We start from the raw sequence: 22,709 nt of genomic DNA, 5'->3' as shown, positions 1-22,709 counted from the left end.
ACAAACAGAAATACACCTTCAGGGGCTCATTGTTTGCCCATACTGTACATAGAACACGAGGAGCTGCCTCCGCCCAGTTTCTTTCAAGACAATTCAAAGAGGCAAGGCAGCCTGGTCCTCTGGCCTATTTTTCTTTTCTCTTTTTTAACGACACTTCTCCCGAATGGGATCACTGTGTACCTGTCATACCGTAAATAGCCACAGGGAGGTGACATTCACACACCAAAATGAAAACCAACTCGATTCTACCTGTTACATTATTAGTGATCTCACATCTGAGATTGTCCAGTTCAGTTTGCCGGTTTACATCCAGTAAAATGCTGCATGAAAATGGGAAGGGAAAAAAAGCGTGCCACCAACTACCACGTACCAAACCAATTGTTATAGATCAACAGTTTACATGTGAAACTGTCCATATCTACCAAATATCTCTCTGCGATATTCAAAATAACTGCATTCGTTGTACACTTTTGGACCAAAGCTGCTCTCCTGTTTTTTTCTTTCCATCCATCTAAACTGTGTACTGTATCACCTTCTGCTGGTAGTTGGAGTTTTTATTCCTCTCTCACGCGTATCGCCGACGGGAGTAGGCGGAGTCAAACGACTACATTTCCCAGACTGCCCCGCGCCCCGCATCACCCCCCTCCACCCCTCCTCTTCTACCTCCCCTCCCACTTTGGTCCGCGAGGAAGTCGCAAGATGGCTGATGTCGCTTGGAAGTATGTTCCCCTCCGCAACATGAAGTCGTGAGTGTGGAAGAAAGCGAGGGAGGCACCATCGGGCTTTTGTTTTTATTTTTATTTTAGTTCACTTTTATTTTTATTTCTCCAAAACATCCATTTCATTCCGCGTCGTGTCCGCCCTGGACCAGTCTTCAATCACGCCGGGGACCCTGCCAGGCAGCTAACGGCAAGCTAGCTCAGAGTTAGCAGTTAGCATCATCACAGCTAACACCAAGCTAGCTCAGAGTTAGCAACACCACAGCTAGCTCAGAGTTAGCAACACCACAGCTAGCTCAGAGTTAGCACACCGCAGCTAACACCAAGCTAGCTCAGTTAGCACACCACAGCTAACGGCAAGCTAGCTCAGAGTTAGCATCATCACAGCTAGCTCAGAGTTAGCAACATCACAGCTAGCTTAGCTTTGACAAGTTTGGGGGTTTATTTGGCTTTTTCCAAATCACGACACGTGCAAACTTAACACGTTACACAATTGCAATTTGACCGGGGCCGTGCGGCGAGCTGTCCCACGTCAAACATCTCACCTGTCAGATTAGTGACAAACTAAAATAACAAGCTAACTGTTTGATTGCCACAATGTCCGCGAGTTAGTTAGCTAGTAGCTTTGCTAAACTAATGCGCAGTATTGCATCTCATGTCCAGCACTTGTGTAGGATTATTTTCTGATCGCATTGATCGGTAACTTAACACCCATCACCGCCGGGCTGCTCGCCGTTATTATCACTCAACTACATTTCTCCGTTTGATTTCCTCATTTCCCCCGTTTTGCGAAAGAGCCAAGTTATGATGATGGGGCTAGCGGGCGGTTTGGTAAAGTTTCCCCGGCTGTAGAAGCCAGTCTGGCCTTGCTGGCACCACACCAACACAGGGATGGACACCAAACTCTACATTCACGACCACATTTGAAATATCTGCTTTAGGTTTTTTTTTCTTGGGGGATAAGCAGCTGCCACGTATATTAGTCACTCTCAGGCCCCGCTGTTCTGCAAGGTTATTACACCTCAACCAGAGGACCAGGGACGGTTAGCTCACAGCTAGCTCCCGTGTCCACACACCACTCCACCACCACGGCGTACAGAAGCAGCAGCAGCGAGCCGCCCGGGCACACGCACCGGCTCAACAACACCGTCATGGGGGTACAGGGCTTCCAGGAGTATCTGGAGAAGCGGTGTCCCGGGGCCGCGGTGCCCGTGGACCTACTCAAGCTCGCCCGCTCCGCGAGCCGCCAGCCCCCGCACCACCACCACCACCACCCCCACCACCACCACCCGCACCACCCCGCCGGGCCCATGCCTCCCCCGCCGCCGCCGCCTCCGCCCACCCGGATCCTCATCGACGCGGACTCCGGCCTGCAGCGCCTCTACGGCGGCTACCAGACTGACTGGGTGTGCGGCGGCGAGTGGAACGCCATGCTGGGCTACCTGGCCGCCCTCTCCCAGGCCTGCCTGTACCAGGGCGGCCTGGAGCTGGTCGTGGTGTTCAACGGCACCCTGGGGAAGGAGCGCTGGCCGGAGTGGGCGCGCCGCGCGCAGGGTCAGCGCCAGACCGCGCAGCTCATCGTGAACCACGTCGGCAGCAAGGCCACCCCGCCCCCCCGGGCCTGGTTCCTGCCCCCGGCCTGCCTCAGCCACACGGTCCGCCTGGCCATGTTCCGCTTCCGCGTGCGGGTGAGCTCTCCTCTCTTACCTTCTAAACCTTTATTTAGAGACTCGGAGAGACCCATCCTCTGCAGTCATATCCGTACTGTATCAGTACTGTATATCTGTATGTCATAAATGTCATGATATATATCTGTATATCATAATAAATGTCATTATTATGAATTGAAAATGGGGGACCCATAAACGAGACGGAAGTCTTTCCCTGGTCTGCATCCCCTTAACACTTGTATGTATTGAGCCGTACTGTACTATTGTTTGTACCATTCTACAATCTGTTTAATAAAGTTTTCAATCGATCAATCAATCAAGTCACGTCGAGTGTACATTATACAGCATATCAAATCACAACAAGACGAGGCAAAGAGCAAGGCTGACAAGTCAATTAAAAAACCTACAACTTAATTAACAAAGGTTGATCAGGATCAATATTTTAAGCAATTTTTTTCCTTTTAAAGCTTCACTAATTCATGTTTGTTTATAACTTTAATTATATCTCCCCCTTATTAATTTGATTCAAATGTATTGTCATCATACATACAGCACAAGTACAGTACAACGAAGAGAAGTTTGACATCCGAGTGCAAATGTAACAGTAAAGTGCAATAGTAATATACAATGTACAGTGTTACAATATACAATGTACAATACAATACACAGTGTTATTAGTGAGTGACTGATTGAAATTGATTGGATTCTTTATTTAACAGATTGCAGAATGGGTACAGTACAGCTCAATACACACAATTAAGGGGATGCAGACCAGAGAAAGACTTTCGTCTTGTTTACATCAGGGGTCCCCCATTTTCAATTCATCAAGACATTTATGACATACACAACATACAGATATAATAATGTAATCTAATCATCTAATCTAATCATGACATTTATGACATACAGATAATATACAGTACTGTGACCAAGTGCAACTGGTGTTTGGCGAGTGAGTGAAACAAATCAAATTGTAATTTTTGCCCTAAACTGCTACAGGTGAAGTCACTCATGCAGGCAGCAGCAGTTGTCTATAGAGAGATGTGTGTTTGATCCGTGCCTCTGCCTAAAGGGTAGTTAGTTGATGCCTCTCTCTGCCTAAACGGTAGTTAGTTGATGCCTCTCTCTGCCTAAACGGTAGTTAGTTGATGCCTCTCTCTGCCTAAACGGTAGTTAGTTGATGCCTCTCTCTGCCTAAAGGGTAGTTAGTTGGTGCCTCTCTCTGCCTAAAGGGTAGTTAGTTGGTGCCTCTCTCTGCCTAAAGGGTAGTTAGTTGGTGCCTCTCTCTGCCTAAAGGGTAGTTAGTTGGTGCCTCTCTCTGCCTAAAGGGTAGTTAGTTGGTGCCTCTCTCTGCCTAAAGGGTAGTTAGTTGATGCCTCTCTCTGCCTAAACGGTAGTTAGTTGATGCCTCTCTCTGCCTAAACGGTAGTTAGTTGATGCCTCTCTCTGCCTAAAGGGTAGTTAGTTGATGCATCTCTCTGCCTAAACGGTAGTTAGTTGATGCCTCTCTCTGCCTAAACGGTAGTTAGTTGATGCCTCTCTCTGCCTAAAGGGTAGTTAGTTGGTGCCTCTCTCTGCCTAAAGGGTAGTTAGTTGGTGCCTCTCTCTGTCTAAAGGGTAGTTAGTTGGTGCCTCTCTCTGCCTAAAGGGTAGTTAGTTGATGCCTCTCTCTGCCTAAAGGGTAGTTAGTTGGTGCCTCTCTCTGCCTAAAGGGTAGTTAGTTGATGCCTCTCTCTGCCTAAAGGGTAGTTAGTTGGTGCCTCTCTCTGCCTAAAGGGTAGTTAGTTGGTGCCTCTCTCTGCCTAAAGGGTAGTTAGTTGGTGCCTCTCTCTGCCTAAAGGGTAGTTAGTTGATGCCTAAAGAGTAGTTAGTTGATGCCTAAAGGGTAGTTAGTTGATGCCTAAAGGGTAGTTAGTTGATGCCTAAAGGGTAGTTAGTTGATGCTGTAGCAGATTTATTCTGCTCTGTATGCCGTGTGCCCCCCCCCCCCCCCCCCCCCCATGGATCTATTTGGAATGGACTCTTGAGGAGGAGAGAGGGTGGAGAGGGAGGGAGAGAGAGAGGGTGGTGAGAGAGAGAGGGTGGAGAGAGTGAGAGGGTGGAGAGACAGCGGGGGGAGAGGGAGAGAGAGGGTGGAGAGAGAGGGGGGAAAGAGAGAGGGTGGAGAGAGGAGAGGGTGGAGAGAGCGAGAGGGTGGAGAGAGGGAGGGTGGAGAGACAGCAGGTGGAGAGGGAGAGAGAGAGGGTGGAGAGAGAGGGGGGAAAGAGAGAGGGAGGAGAGGGTGGAGAGAGCAAGAGGGTGGAGAGAGAGAGGGTGGAGAGACAGCAGGTGGAGAGGGAGAGAGAGAGGGTGGAGAGAGAGGGGGGAAAGAGAGAGGGTGGAGAGAGGAGAGGGTGGAGAGAGCGAGAGGGTGGAGAGAGAGAGGGTGGAGAGACAGCGGGTGGAGAGAGGAGAGGGTGGAGAGAGGGGAGGGTGGAGAGGGAGAGACGGTGGAGAGAGAGAGGGTGGAGAGGGAGAGACGGTGGAGAGAGTGGCGAGAGAGAGGGTGGAGAGAGCGAGAGAGAGAACGAGAGAGGGTGGAGAGAACGAGAGGGTGGAGAGAACGAGAGAGATTGTGGACTGGAGAGACAGAGAGAGGGTGGAGAGGGAGAGATATGGTAGAGAGAGAGGGTGGAGAGAGAGAGGGTGGAGAGAGAGGGGGTGGAGAGAGAGGGTGGAGAGAGAGGATGGAGAGAGAGAGGGGGGGTGGAGAGATAGAGAGAGGGTGGAGAGATAGAGAGAGGGTGGAGAGAGAGAGAGGGTGGAGAGAGAGAGAGGGGGGGAGAGGCTCCACTGCATTAGGGCATGTGGGGCTACTGGCTTCTTGGAGGAAGAGTTGGAAATGTGTATTTTGTACAGTAGTGGCCTAGCCTACATATTATGTAACATGAACTCGACGAACCTTTACACTTTGGAGAACAATGGTCGTGTTATGAGCCTAATAATAGCTCACCAGTGCACGATGGCTGTTCCTCCTAACAGACTGTCAATGTCATCTGGTTGGTGGTCCAGACTGTCTGTCAGGAGGTTAACCCTATCACGGCTGCTCTCTGTCCCCTAGACGATCTTTATACTTGTTGTACTTTAGATTCAATTCAGATTATTGTCATCATACAGCACAACAACATCATCATCATACAGTGTACTGTGTACTGGACGTTTGGCTTCCAACCGGAGTGCAAATCTAACAGTAAAGTGTAATATACAATGTACAGGTGATTCAACTGGGTATTAGGGCTGTCGCGGTAACCGCATCACCGCAATCCCGCGGTGTGTCAAGGCACCCGCGGATGGGGAACAGACAACCGCGGCAACCGCGGGGGGGGAAAAAAGGGGCGTCATCATTTTTAACTCGGTTCATTTAATGACGATGTCCGTTTTCCAGTAGCATGAGCTAACTTCATGTTTCCATACCATTTACAACTCACTCAAGGATTTATTTTCATATCCCGGACTCGAGCCCCCAATGTATACCTGTTCCTGTATTAATCTGAACCGCAGTAGAGTACAGGGGAGCGTTCTCCCAACACTCCCGGGCCAAAGTGCTGCTCATGTAACGTGCTCCATGTTGACTAACGTTACACGCAAATCAAGTGCTGCCTCTGTCTACCGTCCCCGCTACACTCTGACTACATCAACGTTTCCCTACGCTCACTTCGTTAACGTTATCATTAGGGGTGCACCGATATATCGGTCGGGTATCGGTATAGAGATACATGTCTCTACAGAGAGAGACCAGAGATACATGTCTACAGAGAGAGAGACCAGAGATACATGTCTACAGAGTGAGAGACCAGAGATACATGTCTACAGAGAGAGAGACCAGAGATACATGTCTACAGAGAGAGACCAGAGATACATGTCTACAGAGAGAGAGACCAGAGATACATGTCTACAGAGTGAGAGACCAGAGATACATGTCTACAGAGAGAGAGACCAGAGATACATGTCTACAGAGAGAGACCAGAGATACATGTCTACAGAGAGAGAGACCAGAGATACATGTCTACAGAGAGAGAGACCAGAGATACATGTCTACAGAGAGAGAGACCAGAGATACATGTCTACAGAGAGAGAGACCAGAGATACATGTCTCTACAGAGAGAGACCAGAGATACATGTCTACAGAGAGAGACCAGAGATACATGTCTACAGAGAGAGAGACCAGAGATACATGTCTACAGAGTGAGAGACCAGAGATACATGTCTACAGAGAGAGAGACCAGAGATACATGTCTACAGAGAGAGACCAGAGATACATGTCTACAGAGAGAGAGACCAGAGATACATGTCTACAGAGAGAGACCAGAGATACATGTCTACAGAGAGAGAGACCAGAGATACATGTCTACAGAGAGAGATACCAGAGATACATGTCTACAGAGAGAGAGACCAGAGATACATGTCTACAGAGAGAGAGACCAGAGATACATGTCTACAGAGAGAGAGACCAGAGATACATGTCTACAGAGAGAGAGACCAGAGATACATGTCTACAGAGAGAGAGACCAGAGATACATGTCTACAGAGAGAGAGACCAGAGATACATGTCTACAGAGAGAGACCAGAGATACATGTCTACAGAGAGAGACCAGAGATACATGTCTACACAGAGAGACCAGAGATGCATGTCTACAGAGAGAGAGACCAGAGATACATGTCTACACAGAGAGAGACCAGAGATACATGTCTACAGAGAGAGAGACCAGATATACATGTCTACAGAGAGAGACCAGAGATACATGTCTACAGAGAGAGAGACCAGATATACATGTCTACACAGTAGGGGTGGACGGTATAAACGGTATACGGTATAAACGGTATGAATTTGCTCTACGGTATGGATTTTGACTATACCGTATAACCGGTAGTGCAGCTCTAAAATAGCAATGACGTCATGTAACCACAGCGCGACTATTTCACTCGCATTTGCCCCTAAAAATAGATAGAATTAGTCATAGATAATAGATATGTGCGAACTAGAAAAAGTTATTTAGGAGGCTTCGCGCAGTGGGCGTGCCAGCCCCTCCCGCACGCATGTAAACACGGGTCTACTAGTAGTCTAGTGGGACGGGACGTCTCCCTGAGCTAACGTTAGCTTAGCTACCGTTACAAAATGACCCAGTCAACTATTCACTTTTAGTTTAATACATGATGAGGCATTGTCTAACCGAACGGTATCTAGTCGGCCAGCTACGATAGCTCCTGACATCAACAAACGCTCCATCAAGTCTAGTAGAGTAGACGTGTATGATAGCTCCGTTAGCCGCTAGCTCACGTTAACGCAAATTAGTTCACCGTTCAAAACGAAATGTCCCATTGAACTAAATAATTCACTGAGGCGTTGTATTAACGTTATATATCCGGCTAGCAGTAGCTACAGATAGCTCCTGATATCAATGTCTTATAACACTGATTCGATGCGTATTCGAGCTGAGGGCTTGCTAACGTTATAGTACCAATACAATAGGGTCCAGGTGCAGCGCCGGAGAATCCTGGCCGTAGCTCTGCTCGAGGCTACTAGAGTATAGGTCCAGGTGCAGCTCTGGAGAATCCTGGCCGTAGCTGGAGGCTACTAGAGTACACACAGACAGTGGAGCTTGTTGCGTGGTGGCGATGTCTCGCAGATAATACAAGTACAAGTCTAATTATATAATATATATATTTTATAAAAAAAAAAAAAAAATTATATAAAATAAAAAATTTTTTTTATCAAAAACGATGATACCGTGATATATACCGTTACCGTCTATGCTTCAAATTATACCGTGATATACATTTTAGACCATACCGTCCACCCCTGCTACACAGAGAGACCAGAGATGCATGTCTACAGAGAGAGAGACCAGAGATACATGTCTACACAGAGAGAGACCAGATATACATGTCTACAGAGAGAGACCAGATATACATGTCTACAGAGAGAGAGACCAGATATACATGTCTACAGAGAGAGAGACCAGAGATACATGTCTACACAGAGAGACCAGAGATACATGTCTACAGAGAGAGACCAGATACATGTCTACAGAGAGAGAGACCAGAGATACATGTCTACAGAGAGACCAGGGATACATGTCTACAGAGAGAGACCAGGGATACATGTCTACACAGAGAGACCAGAGATACATGTCTACAGAGAGAGACCAGAGATACATGTCTACAGAGAGAGACCAGAGATACATGTCTACAGAGAGAGAGACCAGAGATACATGTCTACAGAGAGAGAGACCAGCGATACATGTCTACAGAGAGAGACCAGAGATACATGTCTACAGAGAGAGACCAGAGATACATGTCTACAGAGAGAGACCAGAGATACATGTCTACAGAGAGAGACCAGAGATACATGTCTACAGAGAGAGAGACCAGAGATACATGTCTACACAGAGAGAGACCAGAGATACATGTCTACAGAGAGAGACCAGAGATACATGTCTACAGAGAGAGAGACCAGAGATGCATGTCTACAGAGAGAGAGACCAGAGATACATGTCTACAGAGAGAGACCAGAGATACATGTCTACAGAGAGAGAGAGACCAGAGATACATGTCTACAGAGAGAGACCAGAGATACATGTCTACAGAGAGAGAGAGACCAGAGTTACATGTCTACAGAGAGAGACCAGAGATACATGTCTACAGAGAGAGAGACCAGAGATACATGTCTACAGAGAGAGAGAGACCAGAGATACCTGTCTACAGAGAGAGACCAGAGATACATGTCTACAGAGAGAGAGACCAGAGATACATGTCTACAGAGAGAGACCAGAGATACATGTCTACAGAGAGAGACCAGAGATACATGTCTACAGAGAGAGAGACCAGAGATGCATGTCTACAGAGAGAGACCAGGGATACATGTCTACACAGAGAGAGACCAGAGATACATGTCTACAGAGAGAGAGACCAGAGATACATGTCTACACAGAGAGAGAGACCAGAGATACATGTCTACAGAGAGAGAGACCAGAGATACATGTCTACAGAGAGATACCAGAGATACATGTCTACAGAGAGAGACCAGAGATACATGTCTACAGAGAGAGACCAGAGATACATGTCTACAGAGAGAGTGACCAGAGATACATGTCTACAGAGAGAGAGACCAGAGATACATGTCTACAGAGAGAGACCAGAGATACATGTCTACAGAGAGAGAGAGACCAGAGATACATGTCTACAGAGAGAGACCAGAGATACATGTCTACAGAGAGAGACCAGAGATACATGTCTACAGAGAGAGAGAGACCAGAGATACATGTCTACAGCGAGAGACCAGAGATACATGTCTACAGAGAGAGAGACCAGAGATACATGTCTACAGAGAGAGACCAGAGATACATGTCTACAGAGAGAGAGAGACCAGAGATACATGTCTACAGAGAGAGAGACCAGAGATACATGTCTACAGAGAGAGACCAGGGATACATGTCTACACAGAGAGAGACCAGGGATACATGTCTACACAGAGAGAGAGACCAGAGATACATGTCTACAGAGAGAGACCAGAGATACATGTCTACAGAGAGAGACCAGAGATACATGTCTACAGAGAGAGACCAGGGATACATGTCTACACAGAGAGAGAGACCAGAGATACATGTCTACAGAGAGAGACCAGAGATACATGTCTACAGAGAGAGACCAGAGATACATGTCTACAGAGAGAGACCAGAGATACATGTCTACAGAGAGAGAGACCAGAGATACATGTCTACAGAGAGAGACCAGAGATACATGTCTACAGAGAGAGACCAGAGATGCATGTCTACAGAGAGACCAGAGATACATGTCTACAGAGAGAGAGAGAGAGACCAGAGATACATGTCTACAGAGAGAGAGAGAGAGACCAGAGATACATGTCTACAGAGAGAGAGACCAGAGATACATGTCTACAGAGAGAGACCAGAGATACATGTCTACAGAGAGAGACCAGAGATGCATGTCTACAGAGAGAGAGACCAGAGATACATGTCTACTAGGGGTGGAACGGTACGCATTCGAACCGTACACCTAGGGCTGGGCGATATGGCAAAAAAATCATATCGCGATAAGTAACAATATGATAATGTTATCATATTTCTCGATATCGATAATTATCGAAATTGTTATAAGTATATATATAAAAAAAAACGTTTAAATTTTTTTTTCCCCGTTGCCACCATCTTTAGTGTTACATCCCCTCACACTCCAGTTCTCAGGCTGCAGCTGGTTTAACAGCTAAAGTAAACTGGCTTCTCTGCTGGCTGTGGCTCCAGGGGAGTTGAACAGTTCTGGCTCTGCTAGTTTATTTTCGATCTTTTGGCGCTTTTTTGGTGGACAAACCACCGCACATGTGCACCGTGACTCGTGACTGGAGTCTAGCTCTGCTAGCACACATAGCCTACTGTGTACTAGAGATGTTCCGATACCATTTTTCCCTTTCCGATCCGATTCCGATACCTAAGCTTTGGGTATCGGCCGATACCGATATTTATCCGATACCAGTGCATAAAAAAAAATTATATAAATTATACTTTTTTTTTTCAGATACTGTTATACTGTTTTTTAGTAATAACTAGAACGTATGGTATTTATTCAACAACAGGTGATTGTATAGATTTGTATTAGTATCATTAATCAATGAGTATGGGCTGCAGCACTGCAGATATACCCTACTCCAATGATCCACACGGACATTAAACGGTGTTGCACTCGCTACTCAGTGGCTCTGCAGATATACCCTATTCAGTCTGTAAGCTAGTGGCAGATAGAACGTTCATGTTGTGGTTTTTGATGCAAAATAAATATTCAATATTCTCTTTTGAAACTCCGCCTCAGACTCTTATCCTTTGGCACTTGCTGTACTTTGCTTGCAGGTCTGCAGCCATTATTGCTGGATTATGTGAATAGCACCAACTTTAGACACGGTAACGTTATCAAGCTAAGCTAACTGACCTAGCTCGCCTTCCCGCAGTAACATTAAGATAACGTTAGTAATAGTCAGCTAACGCTAGTCCGTAGCTACTTAACTTAAATACAATTCACCGTGGGTGCATTATTGTTGATAGACGGTCACGGACAGTGTTAGGTCCTGGAGAAAGGACAGGCGATCATCTGATTTGATGTAACGTTAAAAGCGGATGTTGTTCCACTAGCTATCTTTCCAGCTAATGCTATCATAACACCAGCCAAACACATCCCGATTCCCGTCCGAGCTCCCCGTCACACCGCACTGTCGGGGACAATGGAATTTAAGAAAGTGTATCTGCTGTTAAAATGACACAGCATCACACTTTAAAACATGTTCATTTTATAATCCTCACTCTCCGCAGGACTCGGCAGGAGATAAATTACATCATGGGATCGGAGGCTAGAATTTACGTGTACTCGCCGATACCGATACTAGCATTTTAGGCAGTATCGGCGGCATTTCCGATACCGGTATCGGTATCGGAACAACTCTACTGTGTACAGACGGTTTCAAACTGTATTTTAAATTAGAAACCAAACAAAATAAATGGACAAGAGAAAAATAAATCTCAATTTGGTCAGTATTGTCATTTGGACAAGCAAAGCCATTACTTTAAAGGCCAACTTGCATGTTGTATTTTTGTTCAATAAACAATGTGGACTAGGCCAACGGTGACTTTCATGAAGAAGGACATTTTTTTTATTGAAATTGACCCAGTTTTAGCGTTTTTATCAAACATTTTGTCTGCCCAACACAATCACCACGCACGTGGATATTTTAATCAATGGTTCATAACGTGCGCGTGTAATCGAAATGATGTCGTCACAACAGGTGCAGGTGTGTGCAGAGAGTCACACACAGCTAGTGGCAGGCACTGCAGGCAGAGAGCCTTGCTACTACTAGCCGAATGAAAATGTATCTGTGATCATAGCCATCCATCTCTAAAGCGAACCATTATTTGTAAAAGCCACAACCACGTTACCATATTTGTAATAATGTAAATCATTGTGTTGTTGTACATATTGTGTATACACCGTTAGAAGCTAACATAGCTTAGCTTGGTAGCTATTGTGCTAACAACATATCCCGACGTCCGGCTCGCTGGCCGGCATGAACGCCCGACCCAAAATGGTTCTCTCCTCTCTGTACACCCCCGTCCCCACGGGTACCCTGCCGGGGAGCCCATGGACGCGACAACGGCGGCAGGACGTCGTTAGCACAATAGTAGCCCACTGTGATGCATCATGCACCGAGTGGGCCACCATTGATCAACATGCAGCGACGTGTAGCTTGCATGATGCGTGTGCAGTGCTTTGCCACACAGGTCTGAGAAGAGGACCTGCACATGATTTTACTCGTTCCCCAAACTCCTCTACATGCCCCGATCTAAAATGGTTCACGACAGTAGACATAATGCTAACGTTAGCCAGCGCCATATATCGAGTAGTACTATGACCCGGACGGGCATAAGGCATACGTTTCCTGAAGTGACGTCACGGCCGTGCTAGCGTCTGATAAGCTTTTAGATTTGCTCGTGCATGTTATTCGTGCGTGGACCTTTTTAATCATCTCTGAGTGAAATTTCCGGAAATTTTTTATGAAAATAAAATTTGATAAAAAAAAAAAAAAAAAAAATCTAAATCAACTCTGCCTCTCTTTGTTAACTACAACAAGCAATGCTGTTTGTTATTTAAGATGAGGTCGGACTCGGCACTGACAGATTTGTGTTCATTGTGCTGCTTTTATAAAGCCTCAAATGACGGCTTACAATATTTCATGAAAGCAAAGTGTTTCGTTTGTCTAAGATTTAAAAAGGTTTAAACTTTACAGCACTGACAAAGTTGAACAAAGTGCTGTACAAGTCCCACAGCATTAAAAAAAAAAGTTAAAAATAAATAAAAAATAAATAATTTAAATTTTTTTATTTCGAAGCTTCGAATTAAAATCGAATCTCGGCCCCGAAGCTTCGAATTCCAAAAAGAAAATCGAAGGTCAGCCCTAATCTCTGGTCTCCGCTGCACTTCTCCATAAATGCCATGCTGTTCTCCTCCAGTTCGTCTGCATTGTGTTTTGAATCGTCGCCTTAACACATTCACGGCCAGGGGTCGCTGTTTACCTTCTGTATAGAACGCAGGGCATGAAATTAGAGCCCGCCACCTGCCATTGGCGGGCAGATTTTAGGTTTTGCGAGTGAGACTGAGAGGACTGTCCGCCATGTTGGCTAGGTAGCTCACGTTAGCTTACGTTAGCTCACTACGAAATGTCCCAGTAAACTAAATAGTTCACTGAGGCGTTGTCTTAACGTTATCTAGCCGGCTAGCAGTAGCTACAGATAGCTCCTGATATCAATGTCTTATAACATTGATTCAATGCGTATTCGAGCCCCTGGCTTCCATCGCATCAGGGCATGCTGAATGTGATTTGATCAAAGCAGAGTATAGGGTCCAGCTGCAGCGCCGGAGAATCCTTGCTGGAGCTGGAGGCTACTCGAGTATACACAGACAGTGGAGCTGTTTGCAGATAGCGAGCATTTTGACTTGTTGCGTGGTGGCGATGTCTCGCAGATAATACAACTACAAGTATGATTATATAATATATATATTTTATAAAAAAATATATATATATTTGGCTGGTAAGAAATATGCTTGGCGGGTAGATTTTTCCCATCTACCCGCCACTGGCCTGTGAGTCAAAAAGTTAATTTCGTGCCCTGATAGAACGCCAGTGCTGTAATTGAATGGGGTCGCTTTGTTCACTTGCGAGTGCTTAAAATATATCTTAGGGCGTTTTCACACCTGTAGTTCGTTTGCTTTGTTCCGATTCAGGGAGACACAGGGACTATAATGATACAATGTTGCACTTGTCCCTTAGTTTGTTTGTGTTCACATGGCTGTGTTAACAGCGGACCAAAACAAACGCATGCGCGAGCAAGCTGTCACTCATTGGTCAGATTTTGGGGTGTGCCCCCCCCCCCCTAACCCTGAATCTCTGCGTTACATTGAAATCGGGGAGGGAGCAAATTAATGAATGTGGATGAGAGCCGTGATGTAAATCGGCCGATTTAGTTCTGATCGATTAGGAATGGGTCGCGCCGTGTTCAGGAAACGCAGGCGCATAAAAGTCTATTAGATCATGTCTCCAGCACCCCCACAGCCGTAGCAGCAACCACTTACATCACGGCTCTCATCCACATTCATTCATATGCTCCCCCCGCTCTCTTCTCCCCGATTTCAATGTAACGCGGAAGTGCAGTGGTCTATAGCTAACTTTACCGATCTAGCTGCCTAAAGACTACAAACTGATCCCGCCCACAATTCAATGCGAAAGCGTCATCATGCAACGCGTATACAGTACGGCTAGTGAGTTGTGTCGGTTTGTTAAGTCGATTGCATTCTCACAGCGTACGAGTCGCTTCGGGTTCGGTTGGAATCACGCCGAGACCACCCTCTCTAGATGGTCTCGGCCCTCTTGTTTTGTTCCGCAACAGAATGCGATTGCTGTGTTCACATATGCCCAAATTAACCGAAATAGGGGGTAAACACTCCAGGTTCCGGAACAACAGCTCCAAACTAGCTAGGTGTGAAAACGCCCTTATATTATAGCTAGGCATAACAAAAAATATTGTTTGTTTCCTGTAGGGCTGTCTTAAATACTTCGAAGCTTCGAAGCTTTGTTTGATGGCACAAGCTTCGAACATTAAAAAAAAATCGAAGTAAAAAAAAAAAAAAAAATTTAAAAAGGGACAAATACACTGGAGGAAAGTAACCCAGCTCAGCACTGCCCAAATTATATCATCACTATTGCCTGTTTGAAGGATATCATCCTCAAACACATATACACCAGTACATGCCTATTCTCAGTCCTTGCCCCACAATGGTGGAATGAACTACCCACCCCAGTTAGGACAGCCGAATCCCATCCAATCTTTCGCCGTCGACTAAAGACGCACTTCTTCAACCATTATCTGAAATAAAATTTAAAAAATAAAATAAAATAAATCTAACCCTAACTAACCTTACTGTCATGTACTTGTCCTAATAAACTAACCTACACTGTAACACGCAACACTTTGATGAATATTGTTACTCAGCTGATAGAGTTGTATCCTTCCTGATGACGTGTAAGTCGCTTTGGATAAAAGCCTCAGCTAAATGACTAAATGTAAATGTGAATGTAAATGCCTTGTAGAATTCCACACATAAGAAAGAAAGATACTGGGATGAATAAACAAAATAGGAAATAAAATGTAGAAATTCATGCAATACATAAATAAATATGAATCTCCATATATGAAATAGAACATTTAGATAAGGTGCTACTGAGATGTTTTGGTGAGTTCTTTGTTTTTTTTGTGGAAGTAGCCCTTCTTAAAAATGCATGAACATTCACTGATAATTGGTCTGTAGTGGAGTCTACAAGGTCTACATTGCCGGACCATGTAGAATCCGGACCTTGTAGACTGACATAATTCTGTGCATAGTTTAGTCTACACAGGCCATATTTCAAATAATCAAAATCTTACTTCATTCATCTTAAACATTCTTGATTTGGGGGATTGGTAGTTCCCATGAAATCTGCAGTTGTTCAAACGACAACAGCGATCCACCTTGAATTAAATCACACTGTGTTGACTTTTTTTTCTTTCCCACGGCGACTATGGGGAATTTCTTTATTTAATTAAAATGTTCACAACAACATGGATGCAACATGGATGCATGTTTAATATCCATAATACTAAAGGTTTGACTAAGATTTCTATGAAACTTTATTAAAAAAAATAAATAAATGTAAACTTTAAAAAAGAAAACTCACTATGGGGGGTGAACCTTCAACCCTCTAGGGGGGTCAGGGGGCACGCCCCCCCGGAAATTTTTTTTTGGTACATTTTAAAGTTAAATGCATCAATCTGGTGCACTTTGAGAGCAAAATAAAGAGGCTAGATCTATGATGAACTTTGTGCTCAAAACACAAAATCGACTAGACTAGTGCTTCCCAATCCTCTCCTCGAAGCACCCCAGCCGTTCAATGTATTTGTTAAATTCCACCACCAGCACACCTGATTCAACTTAACTAGCCCTTTATTAGTTGAATCAGGTGTGCTGGTGGTGGAATTGATCAAATACATGGAACGGCTGGGGTGTCTCGAGGAGAGGTTTGGGAACCACTGGACTAGAGCATACATTTGAGCCATCAAAGAAATGAAGCATACGTAGGGATGCTCGATATTGGCTTTTTTACCGATACCGATATTGTCCAACTCTTAATTTCCGATACCGATATCAACCGATACCGATATATGCAGGGTTCCCCCCCCAAAAAACTTAATAATTTCAGGTAATTAACATTACATATCTCTTGTCGTGTAATTAACACAACATTATGCATACTTTGACAATAAATAAAATAATAATGTGTTCTTACTTGCTTGCCTGGGTAAATAAAGGTTAAATAAATGTAAAAAAATAAATGTCTTTCTTTTTTTAAATCGATACCGATATTTTCCGATATCACATTATCGGTAGGCCGATAATATCGGACATCCCTAAGCAAGAGCGGTTATGTGTTGAACTGGTTTATTTTTTTAGAAAATAAAAAAATAGTGGATTACTATTACGACTACTACCACTGCCAATACTACTGATACATCCCTATTGGCAAACTTCATATTTAAAAAAAATAGTAAAAAAATAAATTTTCGCCTGATTATCTAATCATCCTGAAATCAACGCTAGATTATCGTCATTATCCTTCCTCATGCAAGAATGAAAAGGGCCCTGGAGCGCGGCGGGTGGAATCACAAGAAGCACCTGTCTGTTTCTCTGACTGCTTCTCACCTGTCTGTCTGTTTCTCTGACTGCTTCTCACCTGTCTGCTTCTCACCTGTCTGTCTGTTTCTCTGACTGCTTCTCACCTGTCTGTCTGTTTCTCTGACTGCTTCTCACCTGTCTGTCTGTTTCTCTGACTGCTTCTCACCTGTCTGTATGTTTCTCTGACTGCTTCTCACCTGTCTGTATGTTTCTCTGACTGCTTCTCACCTGTCTGTCTGTTTCTCTGACTGCTTCTCACCTGTCTGTATGTTTCTCTGACTGTTTCTCACCTGTCTGTCTGTTTCTCTGACTGCTTCTCACCTGTCTGTCTGTTTCTCTGACTGCTTCTCACCTGTCTGTCTGTTTCTCTGACTGCTTCTCACCTGTTCTCTGACTGCTTCTCACCTGTCTGTCTGTTTCTCTGACTGCTTCTCACCTGTCTGTTTCTCTGACTGCTTCTCACCTGTCTGTCTGTTTCTCTGACTGCTTCTCACCTGTCTGTCTGTTTCTCTGACTGCTTCTCACCTGTCTGTCTGTTTCTCTTGACTGCTTCTCACCTGTCTGTCTGTTTCTCTGACTGCTTCTCACCTGTCTGTCTGTTTCTTGACTGCTTCTCACCTGTCTGTCTGTTTCTCTGACTGCTTCTCACCTGTCTGTCTGTTTCTCTGACTGCTTCTCACCTGTCTGTCTGTTTCTATGACTGCTTCAGGAGACCTGTCTGTCCGTTTCTCTGAGATATTCTACCAGCCAATTTTTTTTATATCCCCATGAATTATTATATGTATTGTGTGTCATCTCTCCACTCCACACTATGGTAGTGCTTGAGCCAGCACAGGAGATACGATTAAAATCGTTTTTTTATTAGGCTACTATAATATATACATAATTAAATCTTCCTTTTGAATAAAATAGGCTCAGGAGTCAGGATTGTATACACACACACACACACACACGACAGAGGGAGAATAGTTTATAGCAGACTTATGATTTTACAATATTTTTGCTAGGGATGCCCCGATCACTTTTTTTTGCCACCGATCATGAGCAATTCTTTTTTTCTTATATTTTAAATTTTGAACAACAACCAACAACACAATATCAACATCAACAGTAACAACAATACTAAAAAGAATAATGACAAAACAATAATAAATACTTCACTAACAAATACAAAAAAAAAATTGTTTTGTTATAGCAGCTGGCAGTATTATACTGTAGGTCTAACACAGGCATTCTCAAAATCCGGACTCCGGTCCAGATCCGGACCGAACCACAACTGTCTCTGGACTCTGAGCAAATTATACTTTTCATTAGGGCTGGGCGATATGGAAAAAAATCATATCGCGATAACGATATGATATCATATTTCTCTATTGATAATTATCGAATTGTTAGAAGTATAATTATTTTTTTTTAATTTTTTTTATAACAACAGATTTGCAGCAATTCTTTGTCATTGCCGCCATCTTTAGTGTTACATCCCCTCACACTCCAGTTCTCAGGCTGCAGCTGGTTTAAAAGCGAAAGTAAACCGGCTTCTCTGCTGGCTGTGGCTCCAGGGGAGTTGAACAGTTCTGGCTCTGCTAGTTTATTTTCGATCTTTTGGCGCTTTTTTGGTGGACAAACCACTGCACATGTGCACCGTGACTTGTGACTGGAGTCTAGTTCTGCTAGCACACATAGCCTACTGTGTACAGACGGTTTCAAACTGTATTTTAAATTAGAAAGCAAACAAAATAAATGGACAAGAGAAAAATAAATCTCAATTTGGTCAGTATTGTCATTTGGACAAGCAAAGCCATTACTTTAAGTTGCAGGCAAGAAAGACAAGTCTGTCCACTGTCTCTGGTTTTAAAACTGCCCTGTTGTAGGTCAAAAAGAAAAAAAAAACGATTTTTCGATTTTTTTTATTTCGATATTCGATATCGATTATTAAAATATATCACGATATTTATCGTTATCGTTATATCGCCCAGCCCTACTTTTCATATGTATTATCTGCAAGACATCGCCACAAATGCAACGAGTCAACATTCTCTACTCTACTGCAAGCAGTGTCTTTGCATGTCCGACTGCACTGTGTGTGTGTGTGTGTCTGTAAACTCTGCTTTGGTCCAATCACATTCCCCCACCCACAGTCTGCGAATCAGAGGCAGAGTAGGGCGGGTCTTCATGGCATGCTTGTTGTAACTTGTTGTCTCTTCAGCAAGCTGGGAGAGTGTAGCGGACTAGCGGGGCTCGCTCAATGTGAGAGAGTAGTCCGTCTCGTCCAGCCCTATGAATTTCATGACTTTTCTTGTGATCCTTCCGACTATCACGGTTATACGCACGGATGCTCTCTAAATTGGTTTGCGCTAATGGTCGTTTTGGTTCTTAATCTGCCTTTTTCTTTTTACTCCGCGGTAAACTTAACAAACTGATGGGACTTCAAGTGTCTTATTAAATTTAAATCAAGTGAAATATCTATGATCAACTATCTGCAAAGAGTAGGGGGTTCCCCGCCGTTCCTGGCCAAATTCCCAATCAGGTCTCTGACACAGGGTTTCCGTTGCCGGTCTCCGTGTCCTGGAAGATTTCTATCTCCCGGACAAATGGGAGAAATTCCGGTCAGAGTTTATTGAGCTGTAAGAGGGGGTGGGCGGGGTTCTCATCTTGGCTAGCTCCTCATAGAGGGGGTGGGAGGGGTTCTCATCTTGGCTAGCTCCTCATAGAGGGAGTGGGTGGGGTTCTCATCTTGGCTAGCTCATAGAGGGGGTGGGAGGGGTTCTCATCTTGGCTAGCTCCTCAGAGGGGGTGGGAGGGGTTCTCATCTTGGCTAGCTCATAGAGGGAGTGGGAGGGGTTCTCATCTTGGCTAGCTCCTCATAGAGGGAGTGGGAGGGGTTCTCAGTAGGGATGCCCCGATCACGTTTTTTGCCACCGATACCGATCACCGATCGTCTTGAGCCATATCGGCCGATACCGATCCGATACCGATCGTTTTAGGTTTTATATAAATTTTTTTTAAAGAAATATACAGGTATACTTAATTTTTTTTTAAAATAAAATATATATATTTTATAATTATACTTGTAGTTGTATTATCTGCGAGACATCGCCACCACGCAACAAGTCGAAATGCTCACTATCTCCACTGTCTTGTGTGTATACATTCAGCATGCCCTCAGCAGGGTATATCTGCGGCTCTGCAGATATACCCTACTCCCTCAGCTAGCCCCGTTCGGGACTGCGATGCAAGCCGGGGCTCGAATACGCATCGAATCAATGTTCTCATCTTGGCTAGCTCCTCATAGAGGGGGTGGGAGGGGTTCTCATTTTGGCTAGCTCCTCATAGAGGGGGTGGGAGGGGTTCTCATCTCCAGGTGGTGCAGACTGGAGGACCACCACCAGGAGGTGCTGTCTCTCTACAGGGACATTAACACACGCTGTTGCTTTGTGTCTCCACTAGGTGGTGCAGACACTGGAGGACCACCACCAGGAGGTGCTGTCTCTCTACAGGGACTTTGGCTTCGCCGGCCTGATCGCTCAGGACTCGGAGTTCGCCCTCTGCAACGTCCCCGCCTACTTCTCCTCGCACGCGCTCAAACTGAGCTGGAACGGCAAGAACCTGACCACGCACCAGTACCTGCTGTCTGAAGCCGCCAGGCAGCTGGGACTCAAGACACAACACCTGCCCTGTTTCGCTGCTCTATTGGGTAAGGAACCAGCCGACAGGGTATCTGCGGGTTATTCAAAAGTCTTAAATTCATCATTCTCAATTTTAAGGCCTCTTTAGCCCGAGCGGTCCATCCCCAAATGTATCCAATAGTAAAGACCCTAACCATGTCACAACAGCAGTCATAGTGTATATTTTCAACAATACGTTTGTTTACCAATAGGGTAAAGTCTTATTAGTGAGATTTTAGTTTATGGAATGTGTTTATAATTTAGCGAATATCCGCCTTTTTGAATTAGCGGCCGTCGCCAGCTATGAGCGTTGAAATTTCGAAAAACTACAGTACCCAGCCGATTCTAGCTTCCTGCAAGCAAATTACTTGTGTATGAATTTATTTAATTTCTCTTATTTCTCTGGATTCTCTACCACAAAGCTGAACGTTATTGGCATATATTGGAGCGCAGTTAGTGTGTCTACCTTCTGTGAACATTTAGCAACAATCCGCGTTGCAAACGGATTCAAGATGGCGGAGCCATATCCATTATTAGAAGATTTCATTCAAGGTTATTCAGTGCACGCCTGGAGATACTAAATCCAGATTGAACTCTACCATTTGAAAGAGGAGATTTGGCCCGATCCACAGATGGGCAAGTTGGCTATAATAAGGTAATTTATAGGCCTGGTATTCTATATTCTTTTTTTTACCACCTTTTCTCCCATTTTCTATTTTTCTCCCATCCCAATTTCGTATCATCCAATTCAACCCTCCCTTGTCTCGAACGCTGTTTCTTGCCTCCCACAAGCCGGCTGCAATGTGGACTAAGTCATACATAGCACGAGTCCCCTCCGATACTCGAGGTAACTGTTGTGTATGTGAATCACAACGGTGTTCACCGGGCCTTTAAGATGGCACAGTAATAATGTTGCGACACTGCTGTAATATACCGTAAAGCGTTGTGGTAACGGGAGATGATGTGTGTGTGTTGTGCACTGGTGGAGCGGATCAAATAAACCGTCAAACGTTAAGTCGCAGTCCGGTGCGTTATTTGAAGACATAATAGTAACAGCAGTCGCATCTTTTCACCTGCACGGCTCGATCTTTCAGCCCCCCCCCCCCCCCCCCATCGCTTCCTGATTCGACTGCGCAGGCGCACCAACCGACCTGTAGGAGTCGCTGTCCACAACGCCCGATCCCCACCCATCAGTTTCCCACCCCCTAATACTGCCAATGTGTATTAGTACGGACGACCAGCTAAACTGAAAGCAATGTGGAGCGCTGGGCTCGAACAGGCGAACCCAGCGTCTCCAGTATTCGTGGTGAGCGCCTTGCCCACTGCACCACGTAGCCGCCTGCTATTCTATTCTATAATAATATTTCAAATAGTCCGGATTGCAGAATTCAGTACTGTATCTACAAAACCTTCTGTTTAATCATCTTCCCTTTATTCATTTCCTTAAGATTTGTACACATGAAGGTACTGAGCTCAGTGTCCGTTTTTCATGTCTGGTAATTTTTAGCATGGTGTGTTATTCACTGTCAAAGATGCAAAGAAAAATCATTAATATTCTCTGTTTCATCACAATTTACTCAAGCCTAGTAACAGACACAATATTTCTGACACTGGGAATACATTCCATGGGATCCATGGATGTCCCTAGAACATGCAAATGGGCCTTGTAGAAGTGAAGCAATCTTCCATTTACTTAGGTAATGTATGTATTTTTAGGGGGAGCGGTCGGGATGCGTCTGGCGAGAGCTTGTATGGAACGTGTGAGAATTAAAATCAGTGTTGCTATGCGTTTGTCTTTTTGCTAGTATGGTTGTGAAATTTGTATTAAATTTAGCTGTAAGTGGTATTAAAAA

General features: G+C 44.7%; 1 protein-coding gene across 1 annotated transcript in view; it reads left to right on the top strand.

Annotated features, from left to right (window-relative positions):
• Nucleotides 1-700: 700 nt before the first annotated feature.
• fam120c (family with sequence similarity 120 member C) overlaps nt 701-22,709 on the top strand; it is a 98,921-nt gene continuing 76,912 nt past the window's right edge. Inside the window, exons 1-2 of the mRNA XM_084332569.1 lie at nt 701-2,407; nt 20,639-20,885. Coding sequence (XP_084188695.1) covers nt 1,871-2,407; nt 20,639-20,885 — 784 coding nt within the window. The 5' untranslated portion in view covers nt 701-1,870. The remainder of the gene's footprint in view (nt 2,408-20,638; nt 20,886-22,709) is intronic.

The sequence above is a fragment of the Notolepis coatsorum genome (assembly GCF_963971535.1).
Source record: "Notolepis coatsorum genome assembly, chromosome: 17".
In the NCBI taxonomy this organism is placed as follows: Eukaryota; Metazoa; Chordata; class Actinopteri; order Aulopiformes; family Paralepididae; genus Notolepis; species Notolepis coatsorum.
This window is presented reverse-complemented; position numbering and strand designations above follow the sequence as displayed.